The sequence below is a fragment of the Notechis scutatus genome, chromosome 10, assembly GCF_049901735.1.
Source record: "Notechis scutatus isolate UNSWTSFEM ecotype Mainland chromosome 10, rNotScu1.2, whole genome shotgun sequence".
Taxonomy (NCBI): domain Eukaryota; kingdom Metazoa; phylum Chordata; class Lepidosauria; order Squamata; family Elapidae; genus Notechis; species Notechis scutatus.
The window spans coordinates 12,510,613-12,537,756 of record NC_142018.1 but is presented as its reverse complement, the minus strand read 5'-3'; the positions used below and the strand labels follow the sequence as shown (position 1 = coordinate 12,537,756).

The window sequence follows — 27,144 nt, the reverse complement described above, 5'->3', positions numbered from 1 at the left end:
GTTTCCTTAATGACATCACAAGGAATGGGAAGCATCATCACCTTTCTGAACTGTTAGCACCTCGGCAAGGAACTCCAAGCACCGCTCCTCATCTGCTATTTCAAACAGACGCTCCGCGGTGTGATCCCCCTGGAGACGGATCTTGCAACCAGCTTCGGGAGTAAAACACAAGAAAAGCACATGGTCAGGAAACGGGGGTTAAGGCTGATAAGTCCGAGAGCCGGAAGTCGCACATTGCAAATTACTTTAAAAGGAAAGAACAGGGGATTTATTAAATGACAACGAAGGGAGAGGAAAAGGCCCCGGCAGGTTTTTTTGGGGGGGAAAGCACCAACTTTGCTCAAAATTGGAGTGAATTTGAGTTGTTAATCTAATCCTACGTAGCTTCTTCTCTGGTAATATCACACTACTAACTAGAGCATACAAAACGTTTGCTAGACCTATACTTGAATACAGCTCATCAGTCTGGAAACCATATCATGTATCATGTATTAGCACAATTGAAAAAGTCCAGAAATATTTCACAAGAAGAGTTCTCTGCTCCTCTATTCGTTGCAGAATACCTTATGCCACCAGACTTGAAACTCTAGACCTAGAAAACCTAGAACTACGCCGCCTCCGGTCCGATCTAAGTATAGTATAGAAAATTATACGCTGCAATGTCCTACCTGTCAATGAATACTTCAGCTTCAACCATAACAACACAAGAGCACACAATAGATACAAGCTCAAGGTTAATTGCACCAAACTTGACTGCAGGAAATACAACTTCAGCAACAGAGTGGTCAATGTCTGGAATACTCTACCCGACTCTGTGGTTTCTTCCCCAAACCCCAAAAACTTTAACCTTAGACTGCCTACTATTGACCTCACCCCTTTCCTAAGAGGAAGTATACAGGGGAGTATAAATTCCTGTCCTGCCTTTGGTATGAGAGCTGGTTGGGTGACTTTGGGCCGGCCACTGTCTCTCAGCTCAACAAACCTCACTGGATTGTGGTGAGGAAAGTAGGAGGAGGAAGGAGTATGAGGCATGTCCGTTGCCTTGAGTTGTTTATAAAAATAAGGGTTGGATATAAATCAATCACTAAATCATGGCACAGCCATTAAGGGGTTGGACTGAGATCAGACACACGGTTCCACCTTTAGCCATAGAAAGTAAGAGCAGGGAGCGTTATCTGAGCCCAATCACTTTCTTTCAACCCACTCTTATCTAGAAAGTACCCTGTATGTGATGTTGAGCAAGGAATGGGAGAGATAAATCTAATGAAGAACCAAATGGGGAAGGGAGGGAGGAAGGAAGGAGAGAAGAGACAAGGGAGGAAGGAGAGAAGAGACAAGGGAGGAAGGGAGGGAGGAAAGGAAGGGAGGGGAGAAGAGAAAGGGAGGGAGGAAAGGAAGTAAATGTACGATAATATACATGTGACCTTTGCCAGCACTTACATTTGCTTCATGACTAATTCCAAAGAACGGTTTAAAAAAAATAAAAATAAAAAAGGGGAGGGAAAAATGAGAATTCCTGCATCCCATAATGCCAAACATTATTTAAGGAAGTCAAATGAGGCTAGCTCCTGACATAGAAGGAAAGGTATGTGCAAAACAGGTCTGGAGAGCTTTAATCTATTGTTTCTTCCTTGCGGCTTGTACACTCACACGATCCTTTCAAACAAAACAATGCATTGGCTCAAATGCTTCTCTGAAAGTTGGTGAGCTTAAACTATTTTTTAAAATAGATTTCTCCCCCCCAAAAAAGCAGCAAAATGAGTTCTGCAAGGCCCCATTTCGATCCTTAAATTCTCAAAATCCCCTCCCCTACCGTGGTCCACAGGATGTCCTTTTTTTAAAAAAAAAACAACACTCTGGCTTTAAAGGGAGAGGGACCATTTCAAACCTCCAGCAATCTCCACCCCAACCAGAATTTGCAGTTTTATCACAGCTTCCGCCTTACGGACGCCTGCCTGAGTGAAAGAGGCTTGCAGAAGGCATGCAAACTAAAACAGAGGAGATTATCTGCAATGTACGCTTTAAAAACAAACAAACTGGACATCAAGTTTCCCAGCCTGCCCTTTTCCACTCCAAGGTCAAAAGAACAACAAACCAAGAAAAATCCAGTGGCTTTCCTTCGTCTTTGGTAACAGAAAGAAGGAAAAGCCCTTTGAGAAGACAGAAATCCAGAGTTCCTTGCTTCTGACGGGTTGGCCATTCTGCAGATCCTCCAGGAGTTTGGGGCATGACGAGCAAGGGACAGGAGGTTGAGGATCGTCTATGGACCTTCTCAGTCATCCAGGACCTGGTTGTCCCAAAGGGGCTTTTTTCCAAGAGGCAACTGGGCCTTTCTGGTTTTTCTGTTGAAGACGTTTTGCTTCTCTCGCCCGAGAAGCTTCTTCAGTTCTGACTTGGATGGTGGGTTCATCAGAGCTGAAGAAGCGTCTGGGATGAGAAGCGAAACGTCTTCAACAGAACAACCGGAAAGGCTCAGCTGCCTCCTGAAAAAGCACCTGTGGGAGTTTGACGATTACACTGGGAGTTGGCTAGGCTGCATAAATAGATGTCTTTCTGGAATTCCGAGTTTACTCTTGCAGGCTTCTTCAGAAGCAACCACAGTTTTTGAGATTTTATATATATTTTTATCCCGCCTTTGTGGTTTTTATAAATAACTCAAGGCACCAAATGGACCTAATGCTCTTCCTTCCTTCTATTTTCCCCACAAGTCTTGGCGGTGAGTTGGGCTGAGAGACAGTGACTGGCCCGAAGACACCCAGATGGCTTTCCATGCCTAGGACAGGACTAGAACTCCCAGTCACCTGGTGATTAGCTAAAGTCACCCAGCTGGCTTTCATGCCTAGGACAGGACTAGAACTCCCAGTCACCTGGTGATTAGCTAAAGTCACCTAGCTGGCTTTCATTCCTAGGACAGGACTAGAACTCCCAGTCACCTGGTGATTAGCTAAAGTCACCTAGCTGGCTTTCATGCTTAGGACAGGACTAGAACTCCCAGTCACCTGGTGATTAGCTAAAGTCACCTAGCTGGCTTTCATGCCTAGGACAGGACTAGAACTCCCAGTCACCTGGTGATTAGCTAAAGTCACCTAGCTGGCTTTCATGCCTAGGACAGGACTAGAACTCACAGTCACCTGGTGATTGGCCAAGTTTCACCAGCCAGTTTCATGCCTAAGATGAGACTAGAACTCACAGTCTCCTGGCTTCTAGGCCAGCGCCTTACCTACTATACCAAACTGCCTGGCAGGCTGTGACGAAAAATAAACCTGAGAAGCTACTAATCAAGATAAGAAGACCAGTTATAGTGGCCCTCCAAAAGAAACAATAATTTCATCCAGTTCATTCTAAAGAAGAAGCGGCAATCAGGCCCACACATGTCCCCAATTCACTCTTCCATCTCCCGATACACCCCAAATTGCACTGCTGAATTTACTGGGGAAAAAATGCTGATTTCGGCAAAGCAATTTACTTTCCCTTTTTTGCACAAAAACCAAAAGAATGCTTGAACGCTCCCCGCCCACCCCAAAAAGGAGAGGCAAAGGAACTGCCCCCGGCCCCCATCAATGGACCATCACTACAAGTCTCTTGAAGGTCAACGGGTTTCTTCTTTTTTTTTTTTTAAGAAAAAGGAAAATAGATTGTCAGCCTCCGTAAGTTTTTTCCACCTCTGTTCTATTGTCATCCTGAAATGTACCCTTTATTCTGCCGATTCCATCATTCTGAATTTTCTGAAAGATTTCTAAACCCCCCGCCCCGAGTTCTGATCTCATGTAATCTTGTGATGCCAGCATTCTAAAATACCTTTTTTTCCCCCAGACAAACTTTAGCTCCCTCCCTTAAACCTTTCCCTGACTGAAAGTAAATAAGAGTTATATCTACGTAATCACACCGGACATCTGCTTCCTGGTTTCAACGCATCCTTGCTGAATTTTATACTGTACTTTTGTTTTTCTCTATAGCAGGGGTCTCCGACCTTGGCAACTTTAAGACTTGTGGACTTCAACTCCCAGAATTACTCAGCCAGCTAAGCTGGCTGAGTAATTCTGGGAGTTGAAGTCCACAAGTCTTAAAGTTGCCAAGGTCGGAGACCCCTGCTCTATAGTACCAGACTGAGCAACAGAACAATGGCCAAATATTCCAGGGCCGGCCACCTTTCCCAGAAAATCTCTACCCAGGCAGCAGAAGGCAGAAAAGAGAGAAGAGCAGGACAATGAGTCAAGCGGGAAAGACAACACGTCAGCCTTCAGAGGTCTATTTCTGACAACATTTCTGAGGAAAGAAGACTCACAATTTGTGGCTATGTCGATCAGCAAAGTTTCTTCAGCCTCTGGAAGGAAAAAAACAAAAACAACAACCAAAAATCACAAAGCTGCAAAATGCATCACAGGAATCTTTCACTTGGGCTAACTAAGAACACAAGTGGTTGATAAAAAAAATTTTTTGAAGACAAGTGGTAGACTTTTAATCTCGGCTTGCAAGAGCTCAGCGCCTGGATTGTGTTTTATCTGTGACGCGGAGTCAGTTTCATTTCCAAAAAACACCAAGGCCATCACACAATGTCTGTGGAGATTCTCAGTCCTCCAGGCCATGGTTGTCCCCAAAATGCTTTTTCCAAGAGGCAACTGGACTTCCTTGTTCTTTAAAGGTGTTTCACTTCTCATCCAAGAAGCTCCTTTTAGCTTTTTTTTTTCTTCCTCTGAAGAAGTTTTGGTTCTCTTTCAAGCTTCTGGATGAGAAGCGAAATGTCTTCAAAGAAAAACTAGAAAGTCCAGTTGCCGCTTGGAAAAAAAAAAACAGGACCTTTGAGTCCAGGGCTATCAGCTCGTTAACCAAGCAAGGAGATTCCCTATTATGTTTCCATTGGCACAGGATTTATGGTTGCACAAAACTCCGACTTATCATCTCTGGTTGCTAGGGTCCAGATTCTGTTTGTGGTTTTGATTTTGACACTAACCTTTCCTGGCCTGGAGGAAACCGTGAGTCATCAAACCAGAAGGAAAACAGACTTTGAATACCTTGTACACATTTAAAACGGCTGTTGATTGGAATGTGTTCTTGAGTAGTGGGGTCTGTCCCTTGGAAGCTTATAACCAACCTGCAATTGTTTTAAAAAAATTGATAAAGTTAGTGGCACAGGAAGGAAACAGAGGGAAGCATGCAAACATTCTTCGTTTTGCCCTTCCAGGGCAAAATTTTACATATGGGATGATATTTTCTTTTTTTCTTTCTTTCTTTCTTTCTTTCTTTCTTTCTTTCTTTCTTTCTTTCTTTCTTTCTTTCTTTTCTTTCTTTCTTTTCCTTCCTTCTTTCTTTCTTTCTCTCTTTCTCTTTTCTTTCTTTCTCTCTCTCTCTGACACACACACACGTATGGAATGGCATTATAGCATTTGTCCAAACTCAAGAGACTACACAATGATTTTCTGTAGTGCAAATGGGGACTACATACTGGCTGGGGCATTCTGGGAGTTGAAGTCCTCACATCTTAAAAGTTGCTAAGGTTGGAAATATTGCCTTAGGCTACAAGTGCAAGGATGAGCCACGGTGGCACAGTGGTTAAGAGTGCAGTACTGCAGGCTACTTCTGCTGACTGCCTGCAATTTGGCAGTTCAAATCCCACCAGGCTCAAGGTTGACTCTCAGCCTTCCACCCTTCCGAGGTGGGTCAAATGAGGACCCAGATTGTTGGGGGGCAAGAGGCTGACTCTATAAACCGCTTGGAGAGGGCTGTAAAGCACTGTGAAGCGGTATATAAATCTAAGTGCTCTGGCTATCTGTGTACAGATATGTAAGCAGTGGTGACAGAAATGTTCACACTTCCCTGGGGACTTACTCATATTCTCCGCCACGTTGGACCAGGCTCAACTCACACGGCATCTGCTGACCTGCATTCACCTCCACGCCCTGAAGACCAGCTAAGGAAAAAGGAAGAGCGAAAAGCAAGGAAGGATAGTTTTCCCCTCGAAGGCCGGCAATTGCCAACCGGCAGGGTCCCCCGTATCCTGTTCTGTTCTGTTCTCTCTCCATCTTATTCAACCTCTGAAAGAGGATAAAACTCAGAGCCTTGTCGTGCCAGCTCCACCCCCCCACCTCACCTCTCTCTGCCAGCTTCTTAAAGAACATTTTCATAAAAAGGGAGAGCGAGAGAGGTACAAGCCAAAGCATTTGACCTGAAAAAAAGCACTGTTGTATACTTTAGCAAGAATGACCAGCAAGTGATTGAAAAACACAGCATCACCATCAGTTCGGAAAGCAGTGTGGTTAGAGTTGAACATCTGACTTCGATGCTTTAAAACTAAGATCTGCTGTGTGCTAATATACCAGCAGAAGAACCATTTTCCCCCCCTGTATTAAGTTCAGTTCCTTTTCCAACAGCAATCCCAGCCAGGTGTTTCCAAGAAACTCATTTACCTGCAAGGGGGAAAAAAAGGCTTTCTCGGCTGACTGCCTACGGCACCTGAGAGTATAAGAAATGAAGCTGCTGAATATGGAAATCTGTTCTGTGGCTCGCATACTTTGGGATTGTGATTTGGGGAAAATGGACTAGGAAAAAAAGATGATAAAGAGATGATAGGTAGGTAGGTGGGTAGATATAGATACCAGTAGATATATGGATAGATCGATATAGATGACAGATCGATCGATCGATCAATAGAGAAATGATAGCCAGAGATAGATAGAGATATAGACAGGTATTAGATTGATTGATAGATCGATTGACAGAGAGACAGACATAGATATAGACAGACAGAAATAGAGAAAAAAATTTAGACCAAAAAAAAAAAAGTTGAAATCCTTAGGGAGGAAAGAAGGGGAGGGGCCCCCCCCCGGGGGGAACACCACCCGGGCACCAAAACCCAAACCAAAAAAAAAAAAAACCCCCCCCCCACCCCCCCCCCCCCCCCCCCCCCCAAAAAAAAAAAATAGTTTGATAGATGACAGTAGACAGATAGTTAAATAGATAAGATTGATATAGATGACAGATTGATAGATAATAGAGGGATGACAGACAGAGATATATAGATGATAGATCAATTGAGATGATAGACAGACATAGGTAGAGACAGACAGACAGAAATCGACATAGATAGATAGATACAAACAGACTAGATGGGCTGAGGAAAGTACAAGAAAGGGAAGACAACAGATAAAAGAGCCGGAGAAGATCAGCAAAATCTTAGAATCTTGTTTCTAGAGATCTAGAGAGGTCCAGATACCTATAAACATCTTTCTATACGTTCACCAGCCTGTACTATGGTGAGAAGAGCTCTCCCAAACTTATAAAAACCAGGCTGAAAACATGGGAGTTCTTAGCGGCAGAGCCCGGGTGCTTTGCCATCCATCGCAAGGATTCCCTCCCACCCCCAACCTCCTGGATCAGCAGCAGAAACAGGCACATCGCCGCACTGTTTGCATCTCAATTAGCCTGCTGGAAGGAGGAGGAGGAGAACAACAGGAACCTGGCAAAGGCTGCTTTGCACGCTCTCCTTGGCAAGCAAATTTCACAAGGCAACTCTGGGTACCCTTACCCTTAATACCAGGGGAATTTGGGTGCTGGCAGGCCTCTCCTGGTTATGCCATCCCAGATGACCCAGGAAGCTGCAGGAAAGGAGGGAGCCCATCAGTCCCCTGCCCAGCTGGCAGGAAAGGAGGGTACCCATCGTCCCCTGCCCAGTCAGGAGGGAGCCCATCGTCCCCTGCCCAGCCAGCAAGAAAGGAGGCAGCCCATCGTCCCCTGCCCAGCTGGCAGGAAAGGAGGGTACCCATCGTCCCCTGCCCAGTCAGGAGGGAGCCCATCGCCCCTGCCCAACCAGCAAGGAGGCAGCCCATCGCCCCTGCCCACCTGGCAGGAAAGGAGGTACCCATCGTCCCCTGCCCAGTCAGGAGGGAGCCCATCGTCCCCTGCCCAGCCGGCAGGAAAGGACGGAGCCCATCGTCCCTTGCCCAGACAGCAGCAAAGGAGGGTGCCCATCGTCCCCTGCCCAGCCCATAGGAAAGGAGGAAGCCCATCATCCCCTGCCCAGCTTGCAGCAGAGTGCCCATCGTCCTCTGCTCAGCCCACAGCAAAGGAGGGTGCCCATCATCCACTGCCCAGTCCACAGCAAAGGAAGGAGGGTGGCCCATCATCCCCTGCACATCCCGCAGAAAAGAAGGGTGGCCCATCATCCCCTGCCCATCCCACCGGAAAGGAGGAAGCCCATCATCCCCTGCCCAGCCCGCAGCAAAGGAGGAAGCCCATAGTCCCCTGCTCAGCCCACAGCAAAGGAGGAAGCCCACTGCCCACTACCCAGCCAGCAGCAAAGGAGGGTGGCCCCATCATCCACTACCCAGCCGTCCCTGGGCTTCAAGAGGAAGTCCTTCTGCAGGAAGCAAGCCAGGCAATCTTCCATGAACATCACCCCATTTCTGGGGCGCTGCAGGGCCTGACCCCCCACTCCTGTGCCCCCAAACCCCTGCTTTAATTTGGGGGAACACTCCAAAGCCAAGAGGGCTGGATTTTAAGGAAGAGGGGGCTCTCCTTCGAGCTGCCCCTCCCAGGACAAGGACAGAGCCTGCCCCTCCCACTTAGACAACCGCCCCACTGACGCCCCCCCGCCCCACAATTGCCCCCTCCCACACCAGCTGGGCTAAGGATACAGCGAGGGTCCTTTTCCCGGGGACGGGGTCCCCAGAGTCTCCATGGAGGCGGCCAGGCCCCGTGGCGGGCCAGGGGATGCTCGTTCCCGGGGGCTGCGTTGCCCCCGCTCCCCTCCCCTCCCCTCCCCACCGCGCGCTCCCGACTCGGCGGCGACCTTCGGCGACGCGCAGCCCGCAGAAGAGGGAGGAAGGGAGCAGACGAGCGCAAGGGCCGGAGGGCGGCCAGAGCGGCGCCGCTTCCGCCCGGCGGTGGGTGGCTGGGGAAACGCCACGCAGCGCCCTCTGCCGGGCGAAAACGGGAGCGGTTGGCTCTCTCGCTTAAGGGAGGTTTGCAAGTAGAAGGCGGGAGGCTTGGAGACACATGGGACTTGTAGTAGAAGGAGAAACATGGGAGTTGTGGTGCAAGGGGATCTCGGAGAGCATCGCCACGGCGTGAAGCTATTTGGATTTAGATTTATTAGGGAGGTTCCCCCCTCCCCCCGCAAGGTCATAAAAGTGTAAGAAAACGAACAAATAAAGAGATTAAAAAAGGAAGTGAAAAAAGGAAGAAAACATAGAATTATGATTTTCTATTGAGTAATTGCTATCTTACCCTTCTTCTCCTCCTCCTTTGACCCTTTTTTATCCTCAAATCTATTCAATCAGCTGCTCAGTCTTTTTTCTGGAAAAAAAACCCCACCTCCATATAACCTTCCAGTCTTTAAAAAAAAAGTCTTTATTGAGTTTTTTTCCCCCTTGGCCAAAGAATTTGCCATTTCCACAAACTGGGTTAATTTTTATCATCTCATCTTTCATGGTGGACCTCACATTATTATGAAAAAGGTGACATTTGTTATATTTTATTTATTTATATGTTTTTTTTCAATTGGAAATCGGATTCGTATGCTTAATTTCTTATCCGGTTGCTGCCAATGTTTGCAAATCTTGCTCCTAGTCACACAGTCATGGTTTGCTCAACGGGTCCACTTTTTTTAGTGGTTTGCCTAAAAGAGAGGTTACGTTTCTGCAACTAACCTAACTTGATTTTTTATTTTTTGAACCAAATTTGGCGCTTTGGATCGCTCCCGATCCTCAGCATTCAAGTTTTATTTGTTTTATTAATATAATATATAAAAATTCCATTTCAATTGAACAGTGTGTTGTCTGGGTACAATTGCTTTTAGGCAATCATAATCAAGATGTTTACAATAACATCACAATAACATTAATACTGTAACAACAATATTTTGATTGTCCATTTGAACAAATGTCCATTTTAATGTTTATCCTTTTTATGTCCCTTTCTTGCTAACTTCTGTAACCTAACTTGATTTTTGAATGCAATAGAAATTTTATTCATTGTAGTCGTTTTACCAGATCAGAAGTACAGAACTATAACAAAGGTACAGGTATACCAGTCGCCGTGTGTGAGAATATGTGGCAATATAAATTTCCTAAAATAAATAAATACCAGAATATGGCTGGGGAATTCTGGGAGTTGAAGATCCACGCATCTTAAAGTTGCTAAGATTGAAAATCAATGATTTCTGTAATGGGTGGATTTTTTAAATTTTTTATAGCAAATAACAAATATAACAACAAAGAGTGGATGAACATGCTTAAGAACAGGATATATAGTTGTGCTGTGCCACTGCTGACAAAGGAAAGAATATGGAGATAACACAATGTATAGAATCCCTGTTCCTGCAGTCTCCAGTAGCTGTTTTTTAGAATTTAGAATAACAGAGTTGGAAGGGACCTTGGAGGTCTTCTAGTCCAACCCCCTGAATGGCAGGAAACCCTATAGCATTTCAGACAAATGGTTCTCCAATCTATTCTTCAAAACTTCCAGTGTTGGAGCGTTCACAACTTCTGGAGGCAAGTTGTTCCACTGGTTAATTGTTCTCATTTTCAGGAAATTTCTCCTTAATTCTAGCTCAGGAAATGTCTCCTTAGTTGTAGGTTGCTTCTCTCCTTGGTTAGTTTCCACCCGTTGCTTCTTGTCCTGCCTTCAGGTGCTTTGGAGAATAGCTTGACTGCCTCTTTGGGGCAACCCCTGAGATATTGCAACACTGCTATCATGTCTTCTTCTAGTCTTCTTTTCGTCAAACTAGACATACCCAATTCCAGCAACTGTTCTTTATATGTTTTATAACTAACAACTGCCAATAACCCTCCAAGGTAAACCAGACTAGGTAACCCAAGTGCAGCATGCCAATACTATTTATAGTAAAGATATTGTAAAATAGCCTTTCAAATCTGAATGCACATCTGCCCAGGGTCTTGTTTTAAACTTTTTCTCAGGTTACCAAGCTGCTCTGGACCCAGGTTTCATTTATCGGATGGCTGCCTATTATTTTTGTCTTGTCCCCCAAGGCCATTCCTTCTTCCCTCTGTGAAATTCATGGAACCCCATGTCTAATTTCCTGTGATAATCATGACCCACCTCCCTGTCTGGTTTGGTACAGTAACTAAACAGGACAAGTACGGACTCCCAATTGATACTTAGAACTGCAAAATAAAACAGTTGCAACCAGCCTGCCTTTCATTGAAGACCTATATATAGCACGGGTGAGAAGGAGGGCTGAGAAACTATCTACAGACCTCTCACATCCTGGACATAAACAGTTTCAACTCCGCTCCTTGGGACGCTGATATAGGGTATTACATGCCAGAACAACTAGACACAAAGACAGTTTCTATTCTACTCTGTTCTATACCCTATTCTATTCTAATTTATTATATTTTATTCCTAATTCTATTCTGTATGGTATAGTGTTGTGTTGTGTTCTATTCTATTCTAATTTCTACATTTAAAGGAAAGGGTATACAGGTAACATGTGCATTCTTCATCTTGAAAACCTTCCTATTTTCTAAAAGGCTGGTTTTTAACCAGGTTCTCTTGAGCGAGCAGCCGAGTCCAAAACCAAGTTATGGCCCTATATTACATTGTGTGAACCCCATTTTAGCACTCCAAACCCACACAGGCACCATGTTGAAAGAAACGGAGGAGATCCCAGAAGGACTGTTAGTGGGCCACGAATAGTAGCTCCTGGTGGGCTCCTCCTTGGCTTTGGTTAACTTCTGGGAAGCACAATTTATGCTTGGGAAATCCTCCAGGGGCGGCTGCCAAAGTTAATGTTTTAAATTTCCCATTTAATTAGAGTCAGTGATGGGTAAACCCTGCGCTTCATCAGGCAGCGGCAGGCAAGGCTGTAAATTTTCACTCCATCGGCTTGCTCCAGTGACTCTGGAGATTACAGCTCCATGAATATGAATGAAATTCCATTATGTGCTATCAAGTCCAGGCGGGGCTGCTGCTGCTTGTATCGCTCTGCCCAGGACTCTGAGCACCTGGAGGGCGGAGAGCCTTCTGCTCCGTGGATGGAGGCTTTACCAAGCATTTCCTACTCCTGGTGGACTCTGCCCCAAGGAAGCAGAAGGACCACCCTTGGCCTTCCGTGGTAGGTGGTTGGTGCCAATCAATAGCGGTGGACTGGCAGTTTGCTTCCAGATAATGGTGCGGTTCTAAGATTCATGGCAGATGAGCTTCCAGAGGATTATAGGAAATCGTAACTGGGACTTGCAGTTGTAAGGACATAAGACATCTCTTGACCTCTGGTGCTATATCCATGGATGAAAAAAGTTATAAGCTGGTCCAGAATCCATCCATCCTTTCTAATTTTCCTTCCTTCCTTCCTTCCTTCCTTCCTTCCTTCCTTCCTTCCTTCCTTCCTTCCTTCCTTCCTTCCTTCCTTCCTTCCTTCCCTCCCTCTCTCCTCTCACCCTCCCACCTTCTTTCCTTACTTCTTCCTTCAATTTTTTCTTCCACCTTTCATTTTACACCCTTCTCTTTCATTTTCCCTCCCTCCCTCCTCTCACTCTCCCACCTTCTTTCTTTCCTTCTTCTCCTTCCCTCCCTTCTTCCCTCTCTTGTTTTACATTCTTCTCTTTTATTTTCCTTCCTTCCCTCCACCCCTCTCTCCTCTCACCCTCCCACCTTCTTTCTTTCCTTCTTCTCCTTCCCTCCCTTCTTCCCTCTCTTGTTTTACATTCTTCTCTTTCATTTTCCTTCCTTCCTTCCCCTCCCTCCCTCTCTCCTCCCACCCTCCCACCTTCTTTCCTTCCTTCTTCTCCTTCCCTCCCTTCTTTTCTTCCCTCTCTTTCATTTTACATCCTTATCTTTCATTTTTCCTTCCTTCCTCCTTCCTTCCTTCCTTCCTTCCTTCCTTCCTTCCTTCCTTCCTTCCTTCCTTTCTTCCTTCCTCCTCCTCCTCCCTCCCTCCCTCCCTCCCTCCCTCCCTCCCTCCCTCCCCTCCCTCCTCTCTCTCCCTCCTTCTTTTCTTTCCTTCCTTCCTCCTTCCCTCCCTTCTTCCCCTCTCTTGTTTTACATTCTTCTCTTTCATTTTCCTGCCTTCCTTCCCTCCCTCCCTCTCTCCTCCCACCCTCCCACCTTCTTTCCTTCCTTCCTCCTTCCTCTCCCTTCTTTTCTTCCCTCTCTTTTCATTTTACATCCTTATCTTTCATTTTCCTCCTTCCTTCCTTCCTTCCTTCCTTCCTTCCTTCCTTCCTTCCTTCCTCCCTCCCTCCCTCCCTCCCTCCTTCCCTCCCTCCCCCTCCCTCCCTCCCTCCCTCCCTCTCACTCTCCCACCTTCTTTCCTTCCTTCTTCCTTCAATTTTTTCTTCCATCTTTCATTTTACACCTTCTCTTTCATTTTCCCTCCCTCCCTTCCTCCCTTCCTTTTTCTTTAGATTTTTGTCAAGCTCTGGGGAAACCAGGAAATTCAGGCAGTCCAAATAAGTAAAAAGAGGGTTCCTTGGTGGTCTCTGAGCTTGCTTGTTTCCTTGCAGACATTTCATTACCCAACTAGGTAACATCATCAGGCAACCGTAAGGAGTGCTGTTTGCTGTCAGTTTATATTCTGGTGGCTTGCCTGTCTGCATGGGTGGGGATGGTCTTAAGAGTTTCTTTCGTTGGGCTGTTACTAATGGCTCTTTGGCAGTTCCTTGATTGGGGTATCATTGACTTGGCTGCTGAGTGTAAAGATTTATTGCAAAAGCTTAAGCTCTCTACAAGAACCTGACCAACTAACGGTCAAAGGGAATGAGCAGGGGATAAGAAAGGCATTCAAGGTTGGCTGGACTTCGATCTCTTGTGGGCACACAGGGATCCTTGACTTAGCGCATCCTCAAAAAGGCGAAATCTATCAATAGGATGAATAGCAGATGTATCAATAATCCAAGCAGGCAACCGTCACTGTCAATGATGCTGCCTTTGAACCAACCCAGAATTGTCTCAGTGTTTCAACCACGATGGGTTGAAGGCTCAGGATTTGTCTCCTTAATAGCTACGCTTCTTTCTGCTTATCTCTTTGCTCCTCTTAGTTTACAAAAAAAATCAGACTTGTTTTATCTTGAAAGCATTACCCTTGGGAAAACGTTAAGAAGAAAACATACGCCTAGACTCTGTTAAAATAAGCAACACATTAAGCTCAGGTTACAGCTGCTGCAGTAGATGCTACCTATCGCTAACATCTAAAAGGGGTGGAATACCCCCTTCCCTTCCCAGGAAAGTAGCATGCACTAGTGTGCTTCTCATCTCTTACTTCATCTCTTAGTGGTCTCCCATTATTTGAGGGTCTGCCACAAAAAAAGAGGGGGTCAATCTATTCTCCAAAGCAGTGGTTGCCAACTGGCCCACCAATGGTCCGTGGTCCCTGGCCCACCCCTCGCCCACCACTGGTCCCTGGCCCACCAGTAGTCCCTGGCCCACCCCTGGCCCACCAGTGGTCCCTGCCCACCAGTGGTTCCTGGCCCACCAGTGGTCCCTGGCCCACCCCTGGCCCACCAGTGGTCCCTGGCCCACCCCAGGCCCACCAGTGGTCCCTGGTCCACCCCAGGCCCACCAGTGGTCCCTGCCCACCACTGGTCCCTGGCCCACCAGTAGTCCCTGGCCCACCCCTGGCCCACCAGTGGTCCCTGCCCACCAGTGGTCCCTGGCCCACCCCAGGCCCACCAGTGGTCCCTGGCCCACCCCTGGCCCACCAGTGGTCCCTGCCCACCACTGGTCCCTGGCCCACCAGTAGTCCCTGGCCCACCCTGGCCCACCAGTGGTCCCTGCCCACCAGTGGTTCCTGGCCCACCAGTGGTCCCTGGCCCACCCCTGGCCCACCAGTGGTCCCTGGTCCACCCCAGGCCCACCAGTGGTCCCTGGCCCACCCTGGCCCACCGGTGGTCCCTGCCCACCAGTGGTTCCTGGCCCACCAGTGGTCCCTGGCCCACCCCTGGCCCACCAGTGGTCCCTGGCCCACCCCAGGCCCACTGGTGGTCCCTGGCCCACCCCTGGCCCACCGGTGGTCCCAATGACGGCTCTTTGAATCTCCCGCGATCGGCGCGGCCAATCGCGGGTGATTCCTTATGAGCCAATCACAGTAGTTCTTTCCACCAATCACCGTGTAGTCCGTTTGGACCAATCAGGTGAGGGCATTCCAAGAATGCTAATATGGAACACTATTGGCTGGTGATGCATCCTAACTTGTAGTTTAAAAATCACAAAGAACTCGGTTTATAGTTCGAATGCCCATGCCGTGAACTGCGGGCCGTTGTCAGACACTAGCAAGTCTGTTAGTCCACGAGTGGCAAACAGCTTGGTTAGTTCTTTTATGACTGCTTCTGTGGGGGTAGATTGCATGACGCTCACTTCTCACCTCTCTCTCTGCCAGCTCCATTGCCTCTCCCCCCTCGGAGCTCTCAGGTTGCCTGGATGCTGACCCACTCCTCCTCCTCCTCCTCCTCCTCCTCCTCCTCCTCTGATTCAGCTGCTAGAGGGGCCGGTGGCCAATAGGTTCCGCCTCATCATCTCCTACAGATGGGGCATTTCCTGCGTTTAAAATTCTTAATGAAAATAAATAACGTTGCCTTTCTCAAGGGAGGCCACATTGCGTAATGCCTCCTTAGGTCATTGCGCAAGGAGGAAGCGCTGTCCTCCCCTCCCCCTCCCCCCAGTGCTGATTGTAGTGACATTCGGCATGCACCAGGGGGCAGTATATTCATGCATGTAAAAATTGCAGCTGCCAAGCTAAATGAGGGTTGGGGGTTGTTGTTTTTTTAAAAAAAAAACGTGCTGCAGATGGTTGCAGAGAGAAGCACGCACCAGCTGTGCATTGAAATCCCCTGCTTTGCAGGGAATAACAGAGTTGGAAGAGACCCTGGAGGTCTTCTAATCCAACCCCCTTCTCGTGCAGCAATGGAGAGCAGGAATGGGTGCAAAGCATCGTCCCATAATGACCGAGCAAGCAAAAAGGCTGCCAACATGAGAGATTTTGATCTCATTGTGGGCATTTGCAAGAAAAAGGATTGGATGGAAGGCAGTAAAGGCAGCTGAAGGTAGTGGGTGGCTGGCCCTAGAGGTAACCTTTGCATTTTGTAACATGAAAATGCACAGGAATGAGGCTGGGCGAGATGGGACAGTGACATGAAAACAGCTCTGCATTTCTTCTGTCAAATCCCTGGGGTCCATCCTCTTCATTTCCAAGAAAAACAAGTTTTTAACTATGAGCAGAAAAGAAGGGGGGAAAATACTTTACTGTACTCCAAGTAAGGAACTAGCAATTCAACGTGTTTTAAAAAAACTTGCAATCAAGAAACAGTAAGCACGGACAATTGCCAAAAGCTTTGATTTATTCTGGGTTCTTGCATGCTTCTATCCTGTTCTGTTCTTCTCTCTCCATCTTATTCAACCTCTAAAAGAGGATAAAACTCAGAGCCTTGGCCTGAATCAGTAAAATTGCAAAAACACATCCCTCCCCGCCTTCCTCCAACCAAACAGAGCCCGGAAAGAGCAAATTTTATCCAGACAGGGGAACTGTTGAGAAGTTGGGAGGAAAGGGACATTTCCTTGCTTTTTGCTGACTCTGCCTCATTCGTATAGCTGCTGTTTCCTAGAAAGTTAGCACGTTCCTTCTCCTCCACTGAGTTTCGCCATCACCCCAGAGTCTGCATTTATGGTTCTTCCCCAGGGATGGGATTCAAATTTCTTTACAACCGGTTCTGTGGGCGTGGCCTAATTTGTGGGTGTGGCTTGGTGGTCATGTGACTGGCTGGGCGTGGCTTGGATATAAATATTGTAAATATTTATGTAAATACTGATTTTTTTAAAAAAATTAAAAAATAGCAACTTTTACCCAAAATCAGGCAAAGCAGGCAGGCAGATTGACTTGCTCACAGAATCACAGATTCACTCAGAGATCTAGCTTTCTGCAATCTGCTGCCTGAGTCTGCACTGAAAAATAGAAGCTTCAGTCCTAAGGAGGGTTCAGCTCTGCTTTTAGATTAGCTAGAAAGCAAGAAATCCTACAATTTCCTGCTTTCTACCTAATCTAAAACTCCTGGCACAGAAGAACAGCTGATGGTTGTGGGAAAAAAAAAGTAAAAATAGCAACTTAGCAGGCATGTTTGATGGCGTGCATGCCAGGTGAGGAGTGAGTGGGCAGGGAGGGGAGGGGCCAGCCAGTAGCGCGATTTGCCGGTTCTCCGAACTGGGCAGAATCATAACAACCGGTTCTATAGAACTGGTCCAAACAGGTAGAATCCCACCCCTGTTCTTCCCCCCCATTTCAGCTTCTCTTTGTGTTTTAATTAATTCTCCCTCCGAATAGCTGCATCCCGAGGCTTCAAGGAGGTGGGATCCAATTAACTTTATGGAGCTTTAATGTGACTTTCTCTTTTTTTTTAATTGTCAATTGATTGGCAGGCAGAAGGCAGCGGATGTGTTCAGATGGAAAGTTTTATGGCGTCTGTCTAGACGAGGCCGTGGCTCTTAAATGCCGTGGCTTCTGAAGGTGAGGGGAACATCTGGTGAGAAACTCCAGGACAGGTGTTCCTGGTTATTTAAAGCCAAGCGTCGCCCTCTAGAAAACTGTTAGCTAATTTTAGCTTTGCATCTCAGAAACTGGTCCATCTTTACCGCTGATCTTAGGTGTGCCCTCTCCAGCCTAGGCAGATTCCAATTTGACCTCCCATAAATCTTAGATTTCCTTTAAAATTAAAAAGCAAGATTCTGGTCCCTTAGTGCCACTAGCCAAGTTTATTTATTTGAGCCGTGGTAGCGCAGGGTTTCGAGTGCAGTACTGCAAGCTACATCTGCTGACTGCTGGCTGCCTGCAATTTGGCAGTTCGACTCTCACCAGTTTCAAGGTTGACTCAGCTTTCTGTCCTTCCGAGGTGGGTAAAATGAGGACTCAAATTGTTGGGAGGCAACATGCTGACTCTGTAAACTGCTTAGAGAGGACTGTCAAGCACTGTGAAATGGTATATAAATTAAGTTCTATTGCTGTTGCCCTTCCTTCCTTCCTTCCTTCCTTCCTTCCTTCCTTCCTTCCTTCCTTCCTTCCTTCCTTCCTTCCTTCCTTCCTTCCTTCCTCCCTCCTTCCTTCCTTCCTTCCTTCCTCCCTTCCTCCCAATAAACCCTTTACTTTATTGTCATTGCACCTCGTATAACGAAATCAAACACCCTCTTCAGTGCACATCATGACCATGAAAATAAACACAAACACACATCCTTCACACTCCACACATTGATTTGAAAACCCCCAACACCACACCAACACTGCACTATACAGAAGAATTCAAAAGAGCTACTGCCCTGGGACAGAAGCTGTTTTTCAGCCTATTTGTCCTTGTTTGTATTATCCTGTACCGTCTGCCAGATGGTAATAGTTCAAAAACAAGGGTTCCCAGGATGAGATGAATCTTTGAGAATGTTTTGAACTTCCTTAAGGCAGCAGGAGCTATAAAGCTTGTCCAAAGAGGGGAGAAGGCAACCCATGATCCTCTGGGCAATGACATTAACCCTCTGGAGCGCTGTCCTATCTGCCATTGTGCAATTGGCAAACCATACAGGGGTGCAGTAAGTTGAGATGCTCTGTATGGTGCAGCAGTAGAAGGTCACCAGCAGTTTTTCATTCAATCATTGTTTTTGTGAGGCAAGCTCCATCTCTAGGCCACCGCACCTCTCAAGATAAAAGCCAACAGTGCCCCCTTCAAATTCCCTGAGGATTCTGGGCGCTAAACTTCACTATGCCCCCCGCTTTCTTCAGTTCCCTCTCTCTTATCTCTCTTTATAGAGATCACCTGCCAATCCAGTTGGAGGCCATCAACCAGAAGAGGAATATGATTTCCTGGGAAAATGCCTTCACGTCTCCTGATTTGATTGTCTTCGGGAAGGAAGAGCATCTCTCATGACTTTCTCCACCAGAATCCAGATACTTTGTGAAGGTGGGGGCTGGTTGCACTGCTTATGTGTGAAATGTCACAGTGTCCCTCATTAGTTCCACAGCTAATCCAACTCTCCTCTGCCAAAGGACAGAGCCTGGCCATTTCATAACAAGCCATCAGTTTGCCCAGCCTGGAGAGTTGTGCGAAGGGTGTTATGGCAAGGCTTAGCTTGACAGAAGGTCTAGCTAGAGCACGAAGAAATTAGCACCGACGCCTTCGGGCGAATAAATATTTTAGTCCTCAATGCTGAAGCTCACTTGTAGAGCATGGACTCTGGGATATTTAATATAAGGAGACCCTTTCTCATCACTGTATCTGTCGAGGGGATTTTCTTGAGATGTCTCAACATCAATTATTTCCGCCTGCCTCGGTAAAGTTCATATCCTGCTTTCCATTACAAGGATTAGCAAAGCTGTTTATGTTAGAAGAGTTGTTACCATCTGATCAAAGAGAACCCTGTCATGTTTTAAACACCCAAGAGTAATAAACAAATGATTATTGAGGCAACTAGAGAAAGAACGACAGAGGGGGATTTAAAAGAAGGCTGGGATACATATGTATTTTGGTTTATCGTGCAAATATTTCATTCTGGAGAGCCAGACCCGGGATGTCTACAGCAGGGCTCACCAACCTTTTGGACCTCAGGCACCACCAAACTCATAATTTTAAATCCCGTGGACCACTAATATGAATTTCTACTGACGGTGGCTTGCTGATGTTGGTGGGAAAGTCGGTCCCATATTCCAGAGCTGCAGTAGTCACAGGACTGGCCCTCTGGTCATCCCAGAGCAGCTGCTCCTCCACCTGGGTGCACCGGCCTGCCATGGACTGGAGGAGCTGCTCTGGGATGACCAATCCTGTGACTGCTGCAGCTCTAGAATATGGGACCAACTTTCCCACTCATGTCAGCAAGCCACCCTGGGATGGATTTCCCTCCCCCGCCATTGGTCTTACCTTCTAGTTCCAGCTTGCATGGCTCTACTCAAGGTAAGGTTTGCGCTCGGCCGAAGGGTGGGGCCCAGCGGGTGGGTGGGCCATGCGGGCAGTGCAAACCTTGTGTTCCTGTGCAGCCTGGATTAATTGCTTTAGGAGGAGTGCTTGGGGGCGGGCATTTCTCTTTGGACCACCAAAATTATCTCGTGGACCACCAGTGGTCCCTGGCTCACTGGTTGGTGACCACTGGTCCACAGGGTATGTCAAAAAAAAGTCCACAACCTGTGGCCACCCCTGTGATTTTGTAACCAGACCCTGCTGACAGCTCTGAGACTGTTCAAAAAACCAAAATCTGATTTCCTTTGCTGGACAATGATTTCATCTTGTAGATGGAAAATCCACTGTTACTTTCCCCCCCAAAAGGTGTCAGAATTTGGTAGGCAGGTGCCAAACCAGAACTATATTTGTAATGTAAGGAGGAACGTCTGTTTATGTCTAGGATGTGAGGGGTCTGTAGCTTTTTTCACAGCCCTCTTTTTGACTCATGCAGTATACGAGTCAATGGAAGGCAGGTTGGCAGTAATTGTGTGTTTTCTGCAGTCCTAATTACTCTCTGAAGTCTGTGTCTGTCCTATTGGGTTGCAGACCAGACAGTTATAGAGGTGCAGATGACAGACTCAATAATTCCTCTGTAGAACTGGATCAGCAGCTCCTTGGGTAGTTTGAGCTTCCTTAGTTGGTGCAGAAAGAACATTTTATTTATTTATTTATTTTATTTATTTATTTATTTTTGTTAATTGCTTACAAGATAATAGGTATAAGTAAAAACATAGTTATGAATACATGGATACATATAAGAAAAATAAAAAAATAAAAGAAACAATAGGATAGGGATGGTAGGCATGTTGGTGTGCTTATGCACGCCCCCTACAGACCTCTTAGGAAAAAGGTGAGGTCAATAGTAGACAGTCTAAGGTTAAAGTTTTTGGGGTTTGGGGAAGAAACCACAGAGACAGGTAGAGTATTCCAGACATTGATCACTCTGTTGCTGAAGTTGTATTTCCTGCAATCAAGTTTGGTGTGATTAACCTTGAGTTTGTATCTATTGTTTGCTCTTGTGTTGTTATGGTTGAAGCTGAAGTATTCATTGACAGGTAGGACATTGCAATGTATGATTTTATATACTATACTTAGATTGGACCGAAGGCGGCGTAGTTCTAGGTTTTCTAGGCGGCGTAGTTCTAGGTTTTCTAGGTCTAGAATTTCAAGTCTGGTGGCATAAGGTATTCTGCAACGGGTAGAGGAGTGGAGAACTCTTCTTGTGAAATATTTCTGGACTTTCTGAGCTGTATTCGAGTATTGGTCTAGCAAATGTTTTGTATGCTCTAGTTAGTAGTGTGATATTACCAGAGAAAAAGCTACGTAGGATTAGGTTAACTCTTAATGCCTTTTTGGCTATGTAGTTACAGTGGGCTCTAGCACTTAGATAATTAGAGATGAGTACTCCAAGATCCTTGACAGAGTTTGGATCATCAACAAGGTCTTGACTATTCAGCCTGTATTTTATTTTCTGATTTTTTTTTGCCAATATGCAAATTTAAAAATTTAAATTTTTTTTAGGGTGGTCAATAGCCTGCACAATTAAATTGTAAACCATATTTTTCAAAGCATGGTTGGGTTCACACAACCAGGGAGTTCAAACCAAAGGAGCTACTTTGTGGCTTAGCTTAGTGCAATGTGTAAAGGCAGCCACAAACGTTTTAATTAAAGACTTCCACCAGTGTGGCCTGTCTCATGGGAAGGTAAAAAGAAGATTCTCAGAGAGGAAAAAAGAAAAGAAAAATCAATATAAACACTCCGTAAACATGTGTCTGTGTGTGTGTTAGGGGTCTGCCGGAACATGGGAAAACAAGGGAGCATTCAAAGCCAGCTGATCAGAGATGCTATTTATAAAAACAGCAGCAATGGTAAGGCCTAATTGGTTTCTTTGAAGGGTGCATTATCAGGAATCTTTGCAAACAGAGCGATGGCACCCTGGCTGTTCAGCTGTGAAATGCCATCTTAAAAAGAATGGGTCATCCAGACGAACGTTGACTCTGTGAAGATGTCAGATAAAGCAAAGGAGGGAAGGAGCAAAAAAAATAAAAAATCCAACTCCCCAATTAAAAATAAAACAAAAAACAATTGCAAATCCAGCTCACAAGTCCAGGGCGATACACCACCAGCTCTTAAATACCCTTGAGAGCTGTTTCCTAAAAGGAAAAGAAGTGGGAAAATGAACTAATTGTGCCTTCCTTTTTCACCAAAAACAAAACAAAACAAAACACCCCTCTTGTGATCTATCTGTCTCAGCACATGGATGACATTCTTGGTCCAAACACAGCAAGTTCTGGAAATGAAATGAGAAGTAGTGTTGGTATAGCAATAGATGGGGATTCACAAGGCATCATGTGGTTTACAAAACCAGCTATCGTGATTTGTAAACCACGATGTATAACGGAGCGCCCATATGGAAAATCCAGCAATCGCTTTACAGTGTTGGATGGACAAAGGAAGAGAAATATTTTCTCTTTCTTCTTCTGCCCAGTCCAGCTTCCAATTTCAGGAAGGGAAGGAGATTTGACCGTGATAGGTCTAATGGGTCGACCGTATGAGTTTGCAACCTTCTTAGGACTAGTCCCTCTTGGTTTACCCAAAGTGATACCCAAACCTTAATTTTTGGAAAAGTCTAGACCAGTGTTTTTCAACCATGCTAGATGGGGAATCCTGGGAGTTGAAGTCCAGACATCTTAAAGTTGTCAAGGTTGAGATGCACCAGTCTAGATGGTGAACCAATGGGTTGCAGTAGTAGGTTTGGATGGGGAATTCTTAAACAGGAGAAGAAAGATTGAAAGAGACGAATGATGGTTGTTCTTCAGCTCAGAACATCAGAACTAGTTCGCCTCTGTGTTTGCAAGAAAAGAGCAGCTACATCCACAGGAAAGAGAAGAGATGGCGGAAGGAATAAAAGAAGAAAGTTCTCCACCAACCTGTCAACTCGTAAAGCATTCCTATGCCTGTTTCTGAGTTGCCATAAGCAGGAGGGGGGAGGGACCTGAAGAAGCAATACGGCAATTAAAAACAGTAGTACATTCCATGCTTATATTATAAAGATATAGGCACCGGATCTGAACGTGCTTCAGTTGGAGAATCTGATTTATGACACACCCAGGGAGAGGGGGGAAACAGGGTCCCAGGTGACTGTAAATTATGGGTGGCAGAGTTGGCTTCATATGAAGCTTGGCTTGAGGCTCATGATTTTAATTAGGGCAATCGCCGGAACCCTGACACAACCATTGCATACAGATTCGCATGGACTTTTCTCCTGGGTGAAAACAGCCTTTTGTCCTCCTGATCTTGAAGAGAGATAACACATGAAGCCTGCAGAGATATTTTCTTCTTCTCAGTCTCCCCAGGAATGCTTCATCTTGCCACTCTGTTCATTGAAGTCTGTTTTGGCAGAGATAAACCACCCTCAGGTCACCAGTAGTCCCGAGTTCTTCTGCTTCTGCCCAGAGAGGCTCGGAGCTCCATTTCTGCCATCCCTACCCAATTGATTATCTTGAACTTGGAATGGTGGAAAGAGAGAACCATTTTCTTCCTACTTACCCTGTTTCCCCGAAAATATGACCTACCCTGAAAGTAAGTCCTAGCTTGATTTTTACACACGTGCCCAATATAAGCCCTACCCCCCAAATAAGCCCTAATGAAGATACTGCCCACTCCAGAGTGGATGGGTAAAAATTAGGGTGGGATGTGGGGGGTGGGGGTGGAGCTGCCTCACTACTTATCTTTGGACAGCTGTAGCCAGGCCTCGCACACCCTGACACCTGCCTTGCCAGCCCATTTCTTCTGCAGCCAGCAAGGCTGGCAAGGCTTTCCTGAAGGCCTCTGGATCAATCCGGAACTGCTATTGGCTACCGAGGCCTTCAGGAAAGCCTTGCTGGACACAGAAGAAGAAGTTCCTGAAGCCCTCTGATAGTGGAAAGGAGGCCAGGGGTGATGCGCACAAGTGAGGCTAGTCAGTGGATGGCATCCCCTGAAAATAAGACCTGGTGCCATTTTGGTGGCAATAAAATAAAATAAAATAAGACAGGGTCTTATTTTCGGGGAAACACGGTAATAGCAGCGACAGATCACTAACCTGGAGCAGGATTAATAGGAGGGAGATGAATGGTGAACTTGAAGCACATGGATCTGTCTCTGTGTGAATCCGTCTTCCAATCTCTTTGCAAATTGGGACCACAAAGGTTGCCTGCTCCAACCTTCTGCAGACGCTGGCTTGTCTTCTCTCCCTGGTAAAATGTCTCCCTTTAGTTTCCCTTCCCTTTCATTCCAGAAGCTTCTGTCAGCCTCTTCCTACTTTGCGATTCAGGGATGGAGAAAGGGAAAACTGTGACCTTCTCACTCTTCTTTGTCGCCAGGTGAAAGCAGCACGCCTTTCATGGACTGGCATTTCGGAGATCTTTACTGCTGCCTCGGTGTCTGGAGGCTGCTCAGCAAAGGTTAAATCAAGCGTGGAAGAAGATCCGAGGCCAGGTGGGTCGGGGGAGGCGGAGAGGGATGCTCGGCCAGGTGGTGGGCAGGTGGGTGGAGGGTCTTTGCATCTCGAGACGATCTGAGAAGCATCCTACCATTTTGGCTGAAGGTCATAGCAATGGTCTCCAGACACAGTGTGCCCTTCAAACCACGGGAGTGCTCTTCAACAGGGATGCGTTATCAGTCATCCTCGACACACGGCCGTTTGTTTAACGCCTGTCCAAAGTTACAAAAGCACTGAAAAATAAAAGACTTATGACCTGTGTGAAGATCAAGGCTCACTTGGAGAGATCAAGGCTCATTTATGATCAAGGCTCACTGGATCAAAATTTGGGCCCTTGGCCCATGCCATGTATTTATGACAATTGCAGCATCTCCGGTGTTTCTGGGATCACTATTGGTGATCTCAGGCAGCTTCCGACAAGAGAGAGAAGCAAGGAAGCTCAACTCCAAAGAAATGCAGGTTACTTAGGTAATTTGTGTCAAAATGGAGCTGGAAGGGACCTTGAGGGTCTTCTAGTCCAACCCTTACTCAAGCAGGAGACTAGATAGCCAGGTTGGTAGGTAGGTAGATAAATAGAGATGAGAGAGAGAGAAAGAGAGAGATTCTCTCTCTCTGTCTCTGTCTCTCTCTCTCTCTGTGTCTCTCTCTCTCTCTCTCTCTCTCTCTCTTTCTCTCTCTCTATGTCTCTCTCTCTTTCTTTCTGTCTCTCTCTCTCTTTCTCTCTGTCTGTCTGTCTCTGTCTTTCTGTCTCTCTCTCTCTGTCTCTCTCTCTGTCTCTGTCTCTCTCTCTCTCTCTCTGTGTCTCTCTTTCTCTCTGTCTGTCTCTCTGTCTTTCTCTCTCTCTCTCTCTCTCTGTGTGTGTGTGTGTGTCTGTCTCTCTCTCTGTCTTTCTCTCTCTCTCTTTGTCTCTCTGTCTCCCTCTCCCTGTCTCAGTCTCTCTCTCTCTGTCTCTCTCTCTTTCTCTCTGTCTGTCTGTCTGTCTGTCTCTCTGTCTTTCTGTCTCTCTGTCTCTCTGTCTCTCTGTCTCTGTCTCTCTCTGTCTCTCTGTGTCTCTCTCTCTCTGTGTCTCTCTCTCTGTGTCTTTCTCTCTCTGTCTCTGTCTCTCTCTCTTTCTCTCTGTCTGTCTCTCTGTCTCTCTGTCTTTCTGTCTCTTTCTTTGTCTCTCTCTCTGTGTCTCTGTCTCTCTTTATGTCTCTGTCTCTCTCTCTCTCACACACACACACAATCCATGGAGGAAGCTGGATTCAGTTAATGACTGTGTGATTCACTTACTAACTGTAGCGATTCACTTAACAACCATGGCAAACAAGACTATACTTTCAGGGATCATTTCTATAGTATCCAACTAGAGAAATGCACTCAAACACTGGAGACTTTCAAGAAGAGACTGGATTGCCGTCTGTCAGAAATGGTGTAATCTCCTACTTGGGCCGGGGGTTGGACTAGATGACCTACAAGGTCCCTTCCATCTCTGTTAATCTAAACATGGAGAACAACTCACTTTGCTTAGCAACCAAAATTCTGTTCCCAGTGACGTTCATAAACTGAAGACTACCTGTCCACATTTGTCAGTCACTGTTAGAGCACCTGTTGAGCATCTACCTGTGTTCCCAAATATAATAGACTTTTTTTTCATCCGCCTTCTGCTTAGCACTGCTGATTTTAGCCTTTCAGAGGACAATACAAGCAGCTCATTATTTCAACAGCCTCTTAACAAATGGAATCGTGAAACGGTATTTTTGGAATCGCTGTACAGTATTTCATTTTTTCCAGTTTGTGCCCCATGGAAGTGCAGGGTGTACAAACCCCCAGAATTTCCAGCTGGCACAGAGAGAATATTCTTTGCCTTGCACCGCTGAACCAAAAAGGGCATATGTTATGTTCTGCAGGAGAAGACATGCGTAATCATCAATGATTCATCATTTGGGCAAATTTGTACAGGCGGCCATTGGGACTGCATTTCTCAGAAGAAATAATTCACAGCAGAAAAATATACAGGCAGGCCCTGTCCAAAATAGATTGGCTAGTACTACTATTGTTTTTAAATGAGCAGGGCTCCTCTGAAAAAAATTACGTTCATTCAATCAATCAGAATAGAGCTGGAAGGGACCTGGGAGGTAACAGATACAGATTAACAGGGTTGGAAGGGACCTTGTAGGCCATCTAGTCCAATCCCCCGCCCAAGCAGGAGACCCTACATCATTTCTGACAGATGGCAGTCCAGTCTCTTCTTGAAAGCTTCCAGTGATGAAGCTCCCACAACTTCCGAAGGCAACTTCTGTTCCATGGGTTGATTGTTCTCACTATCAGAAAATTTCTCCTTATTTTCAGGTTGAATCTCTCCCTGGTCAGTTTCCATCCATTATTCCTTGTCTGGCTTTCAGGTGCTTTAGAGAATAGCCTGACCCCCTCTCCTCTCTGTGGCAGCCCCTCAAATATTGAAAGACCGCTATCATGCCTCCCCTGGTCCTTCTCTTCGCTAGACTAGCCATGCCCAGTTCCTGAAACTGTTCATTGTATGTTTTAGTCTCCAGTCTCCTAATCATCCTGGTTGCTCTTCTCTGCACTCTTTCTAGAGTCTCAATATCCTTTTTATAGTGTGGTGACCAAAACTGGTTGCAGTATTCTAGGTGTGGTCTTACTAAGGCTTCCATTTCAGACAGGTGGCTGTCCAGTCTTTTCTTAAAAAACCTCCAGTGATGAAGTACCTAAAAGTTCTGAAGTCAAGGTGGTTAATTGTCCTCC

General features: G+C 46.2%; 1 protein-coding gene and 1 pseudogene across 1 annotated transcript in view; one reads left to right on the top strand and one right to left on the bottom strand.

Annotated features, from left to right (window-relative positions):
* OCRL (OCRL inositol polyphosphate-5-phosphatase) overlaps positions 1-8,839 on the bottom strand; it is a 29,976-nt gene extending 21,137 nt beyond the window's left edge. The window contains exons 1-5 of the mRNA XM_087972360.1: positions 8,631-8,839; positions 5,827-5,897; positions 5,013-5,092; positions 4,286-4,324; positions 42-152 (exon numbers count right to left, since the gene is read on the bottom strand). Coding sequence (XP_087828486.1) covers positions 42-152; positions 4,286-4,324; positions 5,013-5,092; positions 5,827-5,870 — 274 coding nt within the window. The 5' untranslated portion in view covers positions 5,871-5,897; positions 8,631-8,839. The remainder of the gene's footprint in view (positions 1-41; positions 153-4,285; positions 4,325-5,012; positions 5,093-5,826; positions 5,898-8,630) is intronic.
* A 16,867-nt stretch (positions 8,840-25,706) lies between these two features.
* LOC113416676 (small nucleolar RNA U3) lies at positions 25,707-25,806 on the top strand (annotated as a pseudogene).
* The last annotated feature ends 1,338 nt before the right edge of the window (positions 25,807-27,144 follow it).